This window comes from Ochotona curzoniae, unplaced genomic scaffold (genome assembly GCF_017591425.1).
Source record: "Ochotona curzoniae isolate NIBS_2020 unplaced genomic scaffold, NIBS_Ocur_1.0 scaffold_3890, whole genome shotgun sequence".
Classification (NCBI taxonomy): domain Eukaryota; kingdom Metazoa; phylum Chordata; class Mammalia; order Lagomorpha; family Ochotonidae; genus Ochotona; species Ochotona curzoniae.
The window spans coordinates 42135052-42147683 of NW_024467115.1; the positions used below are offsets into that span (position 1 = coordinate 42135052).

Below are 12632 nucleotides of genomic sequence, written 5' to 3' on the forward strand. Positions count from 1 at the left end.
GCCCAGAGCAGCAAGGCTGTGCCTCCACCGAGTCTCCAATGGGAGCCTGTGCCCTAGGGTGCCGTGGCCTTTCTGTGCGAGCTGTTGGGGTCAGCCTGATCTGTGGCTGCTGGGACTACTGCCTGCTGCCGAGTACAGGCACCCAGTTTGCAAACCAGAGCTTAAGTGAGCTGCAGCAGAGCTCCTTGGTAGAGAACATCTGCTTTCCAAGGGCAGCCACAGGCAGCCAGAGGTCCCAGGCCCCAGGAGGTGGCTTGTATGTGTTCTCCCATGAAGGCAGGGCACTGAAGTTGCTTTTCTGAGTTGAAGTCAGTATCACCAGGCTGCTAACATTCCGACACACGGTGCACCCAGTGACCACTCACAGCACAGCACATGAAGAATGGTTACTGGCCTTCTGGCCTGAGGTGATTGGCACCTGCCTTGCAGAGTGAGAGGTCGGGAGCCGGCCTCACAGTGGCAGGGCAAGAATCAGGCCTTGCCTTGGCTCTTGAGGACTGCTCAGTTCTGGAACTCTCCATGCGAAGGTGGCTGTCGAGCTTCTGACTTCACCCGGGGGTCTCTGAGAAGCCATCACGGAGGTGCCCACATCATGCAGGCCTGTTCTCCCTCCTGCTCTATGGCTCAGATGCCTTTTCCAAGATGAGCCAAGGCCTGGGGCGATGGGAGACCAGCTGGGCTCACACAGGACCTGGAGTGGCCAGCAGTGACACAGCCATTCCTTTAGGGAGAGATGCAGCTCTGATGCCACAGGCGAATCTGCTGAGAGGGCCGTACCTGGGACAAGGTCTGGGTTAGTTGTCTGCGCCTCGGGTGGCATTGGGAACCTGCCTTCTCCTGACCCGTGTCTGTGACTCGAGTGGCATTGGGAACCTGCCTTCTCCTGACCCGTGTCTGCGTCTCGGATGGCATCAGGAGCCTTCTGACCCATGTCTGCGTCTTGGGGCTGCACTACGCGCTGGCTCTTGCGGGGTGTGCTAAGCAGGTTGCCTCTCACTGCAGACCTTGGGTGTTTCTCGGTCTGCACTAATGGGCAGCTGCTCGTCTTTCGTGCTGCCTCTCAACTGTGGCTCAGTGCGTGGAGTGCTGTATACCACTCTGTGTGAGGTGACCAGCACCCAAGGCTACAGTTGACAGAGCTTGGTCAGCCAGTGCCACTGCCCCCTGGGCCTTGTCCTCTCTGAATTCCATTCCTTCCTTCCCGGCTTGGGCGAAGGTCAGGTCTTCTCTGTGGTGGCACAGCACAGGATAGAGGTAATGAGGAAGTGGGGGGCCTGGGGCCTATACATCTGGAAAAAGCATGCAATGGCCGCTGGGCTCACCAGCCCTTTGCGCTCTGGGCCTGTGCTGACCACGCAAGTAGCTATGGGCTCACTAGCCAGTTGTGGCCATGCCGCCAAGAGCCACCTAGGCTGGGCCTGTGCTGACCACGCAAGCAGCCATGGGCTCACTAGCCAGTTGTGGCCGTGCCGCCAAGAGCCACCTAGGCTGAGCCTGTGCTGACCACGCAGATGGCTGCCGGGCCCACGATTCAGGGTGCTCACAATGTCACACACACTTGGGACAGCTTAAGGAGGACAGAATGCATTCAAGCACCATGCAGTATGTTAAATTTGTTATTTAACAACTAGTCTGTTGAAATAATACCGATCTCTTTAGTAGAGCAGTTTATCTGGAATAATTAATTGCTTTAAAAATCTTCCAAATGTAGTGTACCCTTGGACACGTCAAGTTTCTTTTTATTGGTTGCAGCTCAGTTTCTTCCTGTGTAATCTGAGTTTAACAAAACTCTCCCATAAGCACGCTGAGGTCCTCCTGCCATATCAGGCTCACTGAGTAGATGTCAGCCAAGTGGCACAGACCTGGCCTCCCAGTGTGATGCCAAGCCCTGCATCTCAGGGGAGGCCACCTGCAGGCTGGGTGGCACAGGAGAGGGGCTGCCTGCCGCGGGAAGCTTTCTAGACACGTCTGCGTGCAGCATCTTCCCAGAGCTCCTGCAGCATGTGCGGCAGGGAGTGCTGTCTGCAGAATGACACAGCCCAACGGCTGGCAGCCCCCCACCCCGCAGAGTGCACGTCCCCCAACGGCTGGCAGCCCCCCACCCCGCAGAGTGCACAGCCCCCAATGGCTGGCAGTCCCCCACCCGCAGAGTGCAGTCCTCCCTAACGGCTGGCAGCTCCCCGGCTTGGCTTGACCCATGCTAGTCTGCTTTTCCATCCAGCCTTCCTGTGTCCTTGGACCCTTCCATAGGGAATGCCGCCATCCTTACTCTTCCAGCCTGGCTTGCCCTTGCGGTTCCTGCAGCTGGCCAGATGCCCGGATCACCTGGAATGTCCGAGGCTGGGTGGGGTCGGGAGTCTTAGCATCCCCTCTGCGGATGCCAGCAGGTGCCAGGGGATGGTCACATCTGGCTGTGCTGACCCCTGGGCACCACCAGCTCCCCTTGTGCTGTTCCTCCATTGGAATCCCAGATTCCTCTCCTACTCACTTTGGCTGGAGATGATTTTTTCTCACACATGTTGCCCAGGTGGCCCCATGCCAGGTGCTGGGACGGGGCTGAGGGCAGCTGTGGAAGGCCCCATACACACCAGACACATACCTGACGGACTAGTGGTGGATGCCATCAGATGAGGAAGTGTGGGCCATTATGATGATGGGGAACATGGAACTGGGGTGCACAGGGGCTTCCCCTGACAGGGGGCGTGGAGCTGGGGTGTGCGGGGGCTTCCACTGATGCCTGGCACATTGTGAGCAGGTCTGAAACTGCTTTCCAGGTTCTGTGCCAATTTGAACAGACGAGTCTGTGCCATCCTTGGCAGTGGCTAGACACCATGGGTGTAGGGGAGTCAGGGCTGTGGCATGGCTGTGGTGAGAGGGGGCCGTGGCCGTGGTGGGATGGGGCCATGGTGGGATGGGTCTGTGGCGTGTGGGGAGGGGATGTGGCAGGGTGGAAGTCAGGGCTGGCTGTGCGGGATGAGGATGTGGCCATGGTAGGGTTTACAGTTGGATCCATGGCAGGGGTGGGCTGTGGTGAGTGGTGAGGGGAGTTGGGGTGAGTCAGAGGCTGGCTTGCTGGGGCAGTTGTAGGGGACATGGGGCCATCATGGCACCTTGCCTGAGAGCTGTGGGGCAGTTAGCACCAGGACAAGGGTGTGGCAGGCCATTGACTGAGTTGTATTTTACTCAAAGCCCAATTTTGTCAGAATTTAATTAGGAAAACCCGGAGTGCACAGCTGACATGCAAAGCTGAGGGTCAGGATGCTTGGCTCTGCCAGTGACCACAGATGGTGGGAAATGGCAAAACGCTATCACCAACATTAACCTCCAAGCTCACACTGAGCAAAAGGCCAGCCTCGCAGTAGCAAACAATGCCTGGGTGGATTAAAATTCTTCCGCAGGGTGGTCCGGTGTCCATGCAAAAGGTGGAGTTGCATTCAGGTGGTTGTAGAGACGTCCGCGGGGCCCCTGCCAAACAGCGGAAAGTTCCTTGCGGCCCTGCCTGCAATGGAACAACACTCTCCGCCCCCTTCATGTCCCCCACATCTACTGCACGGACCCCAAACGAGGCCACTGTCTGTTTCTGACAGCATCTACGGATGAAGGCGCAAGCCAGGCCTCGGACGCTGATCAAGGTCAAGTCAGGAATGGCCGCTAGAACGCGGAGCCCCCGGCAAGCAGCTCATTCCAGCCAGCTGCTGGGGTGCTCACAGAGGCAAGATGCCTATGGTCCCATTCGGCGTCTACTACAAATGTGCAAGAAGCAAGAGCCCCAAGCTGGGCAGAGGCCCCCAAAGGGCCACTGCCTGTCCCATGGACCCTGGGGACCCTAGATGGGCCCATGGCCCTGTGACTGCAGCAGCTGCCTCTGGGGCACCAGTACTGGCTTCCTCTGGCCTGGCTACAGCTGTGGGCTACTCTGCTTCCACAGCTCTCTTCTGCAACTGGCTTCAGGAGGGGGTCATGTGGAGGAGCCCCGGCACGGACTCACCGTGGGGTTCATGCATGGCCCAGCCCTCCTGTCCTCGCTTGGCTCTGGGTCACTGCACGCATGGGGGAGGGGGTGTCCAGTTGTCCTGTGTGTTGGCTGCCTTGCCAAGGGGCCCTCTGTCAGTGCAGCAGGGCCTCTGAGAGACGGACGCAGGAGAGGCAGTCAGGCAGTCTGCAGCCCCTGCCCTTGCTGCCCGGCTGCGCCCTGCTGGCCCAGGAGCCTGTGGCCACTGGTGTTCTATAATGGAATGGTGGGACAGCCAGCATGCTCAGGGGACACAGCCACCCTTCCCTGAGGTTGTAGCACTGTGTGTGTCCACAGGACAACCAGGGCTCTGTGGAAGGATGCTCACGGGTGGGTCTTAGAGCTCGGAAAGTGGGCCATTCTGTGGGAGCTCTGTGGTTCCAGGGTGCAGGGGTGTGGTGGGTGTGTGGAGATGCATCCTATGGCTGGCCTTGTGCTTCAAGTCCCACTAGGAGACAGCAAAGAGGGAAGGTTCTGGGGTCCTGGGCCCAAGTGGAAGGAGAGGGACTCGGAGTCTGGGACCTTCTAGGCCTGAAGGCATTGTCACGCCAGCAGGGGATGGGCGGGGGACCACACAGCCTGGCCATGTCTGGGGTTAGCTGTGCCACAGGCCTGGTCAGGCTGCAGCTTTGCTGGGGGGCCCAGTCAGTGTCCCCTCCAAGCAGAGTGGCTAGTGGGGGCTGCCAGGTGGGGCAGGGCTATTGCTGCCCAGCAGAACCAGCTCCCAGCACCTGCCAGCTCTGCCCAGCCCCTTCTCCCTGTCCTAAGAGGTACTGGGTACAGGGGACCCTGGCTCTGGGTACCTGCCAGCTCTGCCCAGCCACACACCCCCATGGCTCTGGCCTCGTCACAGGGTCCCAGGAGTGCCTAGGGTGCTCCGGACAGGGGCTGATATGACCATTCACAGCACCCATGCAGGCATGCTCCCTACTCACTGGAATTCCCTCCACAGAGATTTCCAGTGCCCAAGCAGCCCGTGCCACAGGAGGGTAGAGCCCTGACTGAGCCTGCCGCTGTGGCCCCCAGGCAATGGCCAGCACATAGTAGGGACCTGGCCACACTCAGGACAGTGTACCTAGCAGGAACCTGGCAACACTCAGGGTGGTGCACGTAGTAGGGACCTGGCCACGCTCAGGACAGTGTACCTAGCAGGGACCTGGCGACGCTCAGGGTGGTGTACGTAGTAGGGACCTGGCCACGCTCAGGGCGGTGCACGTAGTAGGCACCTGACCCGTGCTTAGGGTGGGTGCTGTGTGTCGCTCCCCATTCCAAGCCAGCTGACTCCCTGGTCTCTTCCATCTCACACTCCTTGGGTGTGTGGTAGGCCCCTTCCTCCTTGCTCATCGATATGGCTGGGTTGTAGCCAGGCCGATGTGTGGGCGTGGGAAGGGGCTGCGGTGAGCAGTGTGTGTGCTCACTCGGGCACAGGTGGTGCAGCCGCGGCCCCTGCTGTGGTGAGCAGATCTACTCTTGGTCTTGCAGTGGGGCATCACTGGCATGTTGACAAGGTCGGGATCGGGAGGTTGCCAGCGTCCTCATTGGCAGCAGCATGGGCAGGGATCCAGGCAGTGGGGAGCAGATGTGGCAAGTGCTGTGCCCTGAGCGTGCAAGCCATTACCACATGCGCGCACACACGTATATACAAGCATGTGTCTGTGGGGCTCTGCACCTCTGTCTCCAGGATGTGCAGGTGGACATGCATGCCCCTGCCTTCACACGGCCAGAGCGTGTGCACGACACCTGTCGTTCTATGAGTGGACGTGTGCTTAAGTACAGCCCTCCCTGCCAGGGCTGGGAAATGCTTGCTTTGGTCTGCCGGGCAGCAGGAGAATCTTCTCCCCAAGTCTCCAAGGATGCTCAAGGTCAGGGTGGACACGCGGTGACATGTGACACCATGGCCTGATACCTGCCCTGTGTCAAGCAGTGCATGCTGCGGGAGGGAGCCACAGGAGGGCAGAGCCCTGCCTGAGCCTGCCGCTTTTCCACTAAAAGAGGTTTAGGGAGAAAGCCACAGCGCACCAGCAGCTCTCACGGAGCGTGACATGTCTCATGTCCTGCTGCCACGTGTCTCCTGTGTCCCGTGTCTGTGCATGCTGCTCACCAATGGCAGAGAGGGCATGGGCACCCCTGCTGCTCACCAGTGGCAGAGAGGGCATGGGCACCCCTGAAGCTAGGAGGGCTTGCAGATGCAGTCAGCAGTGCCATCTTCACCAGCCTCCTGGTCTTTCTTGAGACCCTGTCACCTCGGGAAATGGGACAAAGCCAGCCTTTGTGCGAGCTGTTCTCTGATGGACTGGAACGGGAGGAGGCCTGGAGGTGCTCCGGGCCCACCTTGGCCTTGGTGAGGGCAGTGTCTCCTCATCGGGCCAATCCCCAAGTTTTAGGCGGCCTCAGGAGACGTGCCAGTCCTTGCTGCCCCCTCTTGTGGTTCTGCTGGGGGCAGCGGGCCTTAGAGGAGCTGCTGCCAGTAGCAAGCTGGGCTTGTGCCAGCTGTCCCCGCTGCCAGACCCAGCAGACTCCTCCTGTGCCCTGAGTGGGGTATGGCAGCCTCCCCTGCCCCACAGCTGTACCCCACAGTCGAGGAGTGTCCACACCGGTCGAATTAAGCCACAGGAATCCTGAGCTTTGAGCCATGGGCGGGACCTGGGTGGCTGCTCCTTGGGGTCCAGCATCTGCCCCGTGCCCAGGGAGAATTTGCTGAGCAAATTGGAGTTGCAGTTCCATGTGGTGAGTGGGCATCGTGTGTGCAGACCCTGGTTGTTGAGGCAGAGATCCAGTCCCCTCTCCCCGCTTCCTCCACCCCTGCCCCGGGCCTTGGTCACAGGAGTGAGGTGGCTCGGCCTACCTGAACATGTCTGAAACTGAGGGCACCTCCTTGTGGCTGGAGAAGCTGGGCCACTGGGTGGGCACAGTCAGGGGTGTGTGTGCGCTGCTGGGGCATGTCACACCTGTCTGCATCTCCCAGGGCAGATCACAGAAGGCCACGTCCGGCTCCTGCAGCGCCTGCCCTGTGGCCCCTGTTTCCTTGCCCTGGGCATACAGCAGGTCTTCTTGGGGAAGAGCTCTTGTAGCTGGTGGGATGGAGTAGGAGGGAGAGAAGCAGAAATGGAGAGAGCGCCCCCAAAGCTGCCAGGACAGGTTGGGCGAGGCTGAGGCCAGGAGGCAGGGCTCACTTCTGTCCTCCACGTGGGTCACTCCTGCCTCCCAGAGCAGGCCAGCGTGTGCCCTGCAGTGGCGACTCAGCTCAGGCACTCAGGCATGGTGTCCTCACAGCAGGCCAAACGCCACTCCCTATGTGGACTGTGTGGCTGCCGCTCCAAGCCCGGGCACAGTGTGTGAGGCCAGGGCCTGGTCCCATGCCGTGATTGGTCAGCGTTCTGTCATGGATGCTCCATGGGTGATGCCCGTGGTCGGATTTCTGCGTACGTGCTGCCCCGAGCATGTGCCGCCGCGCAGCCAGCGAGGAGGCGTTGCTTGCTGCCTCAGGAGGCACCTGTCGTCCTGAGAACTCTGAGCCGTGAGAACCTGTGCTTTCTTTCAGGTTGTCCTGGTCCCAAAAAGCACGAGTTCCTGACGAGTGTCCTGGACGCCCTGTCCACAGACATGGTGCACGCAGTCTCTGACCCCTCCTCTTCGTCGGGCAGGTAAGGCGGGGCTGGCTGTGCGCAGGTGTGGACTGCGAGCATGCCTTCGTGGCGTCGTGGGCAGTGTTGGAAGCAGCTTGCAGAGATCCTGCTCGGTCGCTTTTCCAACAGTGTTAGAGCCTGTCGCACTTACCAGCATGCAGCAGAGGGCTGTCAGGCCGGCCGGGGGGCTGGGAGGACGCTGTACGGTGGGCACGGACGGCCGTCCTGACACCCTGCTCCCTCCAGGCTCGCAGAGCCTGACCCCAGCCACACGCTGGAGGAGAGAGTTGTGCACTGGTACTTCAAGCTGCTTGACAAGAATTCCAGCGGCGACATCGGCAAGAAGGAGGTGAAGCCCTTCAAGAGGCTCCTCCGGAAGAAATCCAAGCCCAAAAAGTGTGTGAAGAAGTTTGTGGAGTACTGTGACGCCAACAGCGACACGTCCCTGTCCGTGCAGGAGCTCATGGGCTGCCTGGGCGTGACCAAGGAGGAGGGCAAGGCCGGCCCCAGGAAGCGACACAGTAAGCGCCTCGCCTTGCCCTCTCTTCGCCTCGCCCCTGTGCCTTCACCCCTGTGCCCTCTCCTCGCCTCACCCCTGTGCCTTCACCCCTGTGCCCTCTCCTCACCTCACCCCTGTGCCTTCACCCCTGTGCCCTCTCCTCACCTCACCCCTGTGCCTTCACCCCTGTGCCCTCTCCTCACCTCACCCCTGTGCCTTCACCCCTGTGCCCTCTCCTCACCTCACCCCTGTGCCTTCACCCCTGTGCCCTCTCCTTGCCTCACCCCTGTGCCTTCATCCCTGTGCCCTCTCCTTACCTTGCCTCACCCCTGTTCCCTCTCCTCACTCACTCTGTGCCCTCTCCTCACCTCACCTCTGTGCCTTCATCCCTGTGCCCTCTCCTCATCTCACCTCACCTCACCCCTGTGCCTTCATCCCTGTGCCCTCTCCTCACCTCACCTCACCTCACCCCTGTGCCTTCATCCCTGTGCCCTCTCCTCACCTTGCCTCACCCCTGTGCCTTCACCCCTGTGCCCTCTCCTCGCCTCACCCCTGTGCCTTCATCCCTGTGCCCTCTCCTCACCTTGCCTCACCCCTGTGCCTTCAGCCCTGTGCCCTCTCCTCGCCTCACCCCTGTGCCTTCATCCCTGTGCCCTCTCCTCGCCTCACCCCTGTGCCTTCACCCCTGTGCCCTCTCCTCACTCACCCCTGTGCCCATGCCTCTACAGCCTGCTAAGGTGGGTTCCGGGCCTTTCTCTCTTGTGCCCACCTGATTGTGCTCTTGTGTCCTGGCTCGGCTCTGGCTCACACTGCGACTTGGCTTCTCATCCATGTTGGTCCCTGGAGACTGGTGACCCACAGCGGAGCCAGCGGGGGAGACCCGGGGAGGGGAGATCATCGTCGTGTCTGCTGTGTCCCCAGGCCTGCACGGGTTCCTGCGCAGAGCTGCTCGCTGCGGCCCGGCCGAGCGTGCTGAGCATCGCTCTCTGCCCTGGGCGGCTGGGCTGGCTTGCAGCAAGCTGAACCCCAGCACTGCTTCTGCAGCCCAGCATGGTCGGTGCAGATGCTGCATCAAGGGGTAGATAAGGAAGCCATGCTGACGACAGCTTAGAGCAGGAAGACAGCCCCAGAGCGGGGACACAGTAGGGGGATTCGGGCATCTGCATGGGGTCTCACGTGGTGACAGCAGCTCTAGTGTCTACAGGCCACTGGCTGCCATTCCCCCACCCTCATTCCCTTACCCTTTGTGCCTGTCAGAGGAGCGGAGGCTTGGCCCCTTGGGCTGGATGACTTCTGGTCCTTCTCAGAAATTCTGTTCTTTGGCCCACCTGGGGACATCTCATCTGTGTGGAGGTGCTTACCCTTGCTGAGAACAGGGACAGATCCGGGGTGAGCCGTGCAGGGCAGGGGGCAGTGCCTCTGTCCACAGCTGCAGCTGGGCATCACGTGTAGTGATTGTGCAGGCACGGGAAATCGGAGCAGCGTGGCGGCTTGGCCGGGGGCTCCTTGGTGCAGCCTGGGAATCCTGTGATGGTGCCCGTTCTGCTGTGTGCTGTTTTGGCTTCCTGCCTTCCTGCCAGCCTTCCTTTGTTTTTAGAATCTCCACCTGCTTGCTCACTCCCCCAGTGGCCCTAAAAGGCAGAGCTGTGCTGAGCTGAGCTGGGAGCCTCTGCTGCCCTCCCAGGCCATCAGCAGGAGGGAGATGGGAAGGAGGGACCAGGACTTGTGCTGGCACCCACAGGAGTGCCTGGCATAGCACACAGGGCTGAGCCTGTTGTGCCACAGAGCCAGCCCCTCTTTCATTCTAGAAAGTGTGAACAGTCAAAGAAGATACATAACCTGGGTTGCTTTTCCCGCGTCGCGCCTGGATCTGCGTCTTCCCAGAGAAGATTCTGGGAAGCCCCTTCCAGGCCCGTGTGCCGCTTCATGTGCCATGGCAGTATGGTGGGAGTGGCCTTGCCCATCATTTGCATATGTGGCATTTTGTCCCATTAAAGTCCAGGATTTATTTCTGCCTAATTTTCTGCATTTTGTGTGTTGTAAATAGCACACTCCTACACTTGTTTTGAATGGAGCATTCTACCAGATGCCATTAATGAAGTTTATGTTCACTTCAGCCATATAGCAAAGTTCTGTATTTCCTTATACTTAACAATATTAGCGTTTTCTTGTCACCTGCTTTTAACCCATAGTTGCCTATAATTCGGAGGGAGACTGATATTACACCTAAAACACACCACGCCAAACCCGGCGTTCATGAGGTGCGATGGGCTTGGGGCACATCCAGTGTGATTGTAACACCTCGGGACTAGAACCATTGCCCAAAAGCCTGCTCCAGCCTGTGCGTGGGAGAGGCCATGTGGCCTGGTCGCATGGGTGACTGGGAGTGTGAGCTCACGCCCATGAGGACACGACCGGAAAGGGTGAAGCCACTCTAGATATCTCCAGTTGCCAGGACAGGATATTCAGGTGTTGGGGACAAGAGAGGGTTTAGGCCTGCAGGGAGAGGGCACAGTGTGGAGCTGGGTCCACAGGGAGAGGGCACAGTGTGGAGCTGGGTCCACAGGGAGAGGGCACAGGGGTGGAGCTGGGCCTGCAGGGAGAGGGCACAGGGGTGGAGCTGGGTCCACAGGGAGAGGGCACAGGGGTGGAGCTGGGAATACAGGGAGAGGGCACGGGGTGGAGCTGGGAATACAGGGAGGGGACACAGGGGTGGAGCTGGGCCTGCAGGGAGAGGACACAGGAGTGGAGCTGGGCCTGCAGGGAGAGGGCACAGGGGTGGAGCTGGGCCTGCAGGGAGGGGACACAGGATGGAGCTGGGCCTGCAGGGAGAGGGCACAGGGGTGGAGCTGGGAATACAGGGAGCGCACAGGGGTGGAACTCATCCTGCACGGAGGGGCACAGGGTGGAGCTGGGCCTGCAGGGAGGGGGCACAGTGTGGAGCTGGGCCTGTAGGGAGAGGGCAGAGGAACAGCCAAAGCCTATAGCTTGGATTCAAGGATGAAGGCTCTTCTCATTTGCCATTCCGTGAAGTCAGTTCTTGGGCTCTCTGTGGGTGTGGCTGGCTGGGAAGTGACCAGTGTCTGGTTTTTGCCACACTGGCTCCAAGAGGGGAGCCAGGAGGTGGTCTGCGTTCAGGAAGCCTCCGCACTCCATGCTGCACAATGTGTTTGTTGGGTCCTAGGGACACTCCTGTGTGACAAAGTTCTAACCCTGTCCTGTTTGCTCCCTCTCCCCGCAGCCCCCAGAGGCAGCGCTGAAGGCACATCCAACCGGCAGGTGAGTGTCTGCCCGTGGTCCAGCCAAGGGCTGGTATGAACTGGGAGGCCAAAGGCCTGGGGCACACCAGCCCCCACGCCCTGAGAGGCCTGAGCAATCTGCCCCTTGGCCTTCTGGGAAACAAGCATTGTCGGTGGTTTCCAGTGGTACCAAGAGAAGCGATGATACCCAGCTTGTCATCCACACACATGTCCACATGCTGACACTGGCTGGGGGTGCTAGGTGACCAGCAGTGACCCATAGCAGAAGGATGGTACCCAAGGTGGCATTGGAGAACATGGTTATCCCTGTCTGTAACACGGACCGAGGATTGGCTGCAGCCCACGAGGCTGGCCACTGGAGCAGTGGAGATGCCACGGGGCTTCCTGTGGCGGTCAGGTGCTTCCCCTCATCAATGGACAAGACCTCCCTGCCACAGTGCCCTGAAGCTGCTGTTGAAGATGCCCCAGCAGGAGTGGCCAGTGGTCTCACATGCCCCGTAGTCCACTGCCTGTCTGTCTTCTGCCCTGGTCGTGGAAGACAGAGCAAGTACAGAGGGTCAGGGTAGTGCCACGCCTGCCTTTTCTGGATGCAAAGCTCCAGCTGGATATGCCATGGTTAGACTCAGAGCTCACACTGCGACTGTGCTGCCGACATGTGCAGGAAACGCCGCTGTCCCATCCGAGGCCAGCCCTGCCCACCCACCAGGATGATCTCTCTCTCTCTGTTTCAGCCCAGGAAGCAAGGCTGAGGAGCCCGTGTGCACGGCGGCACCAAGGCTCCAGGGAAACGCCAGAGCACACCAGCCATGCAGCCCCGTCGAGTGTGCTCCATCCCCACACGTGGAGTCACTGTGGAGGGGCGTGTCCCGGTGGCTGCCGTGCTCGGGACAGTGCACGCCTGTCTCCACCGGGCTTGCTGCACGGCCTCTGACAAGTTTACGCTTCATCTGCCGGCTCTGCCCAGGGCCACACACAGTCTCCGCGCCAGGTGCTCTAGTCCTGCTCCTGCAGGGCCACCATCTGCGGCGCCCCCAGCAGCTTGGACCCAGTTCGGGACACATGTGGTCAGCCAGCAGGCATGGGTGGGTCGTCTCTTGGGCTCTGCTTCCTTTGCTCTCTGGAGTCTGTGCCCTAAGGCACATGGGGCCAGCACAGGCCGCCGGGCAAGGTCTCTTGTGCTCTCCCTGATGGGAGGGCCAACGTGACTCGACTGCTTGTCCGCTTGCAGCTTTGCT

General features: G+C 60.2%; 1 protein-coding gene across 2 annotated transcripts in view; it reads left to right on the forward strand.

Annotated features, from left to right (window-relative positions):
• The window catches only part of SMOC2 (SPARC related modular calcium binding 2), a 96128-nt gene extending 83982 nt beyond the window's left edge, over nucleotides 1-12146 (forward strand). For both annotated transcript variants that reach the window (XM_040965388.1, XM_040965389.1), the window contains exons 10-13: nucleotides 7554-7656; nucleotides 7885-8159; nucleotides 11379-11416; nucleotides 12129-12146. In XM_040965388.1, coding sequence (XP_040821322.1) covers nucleotides 7554-7656; nucleotides 7885-8159; nucleotides 11379-11416; nucleotides 12129-12146 — 434 coding nt within the window. The remainder of the gene's footprint in view (nucleotides 1-7553; nucleotides 7657-7884; nucleotides 8160-11378; nucleotides 11417-12128) is intronic.
• The last annotated feature ends 486 nt before the right edge of the window (nucleotides 12147-12632 follow it).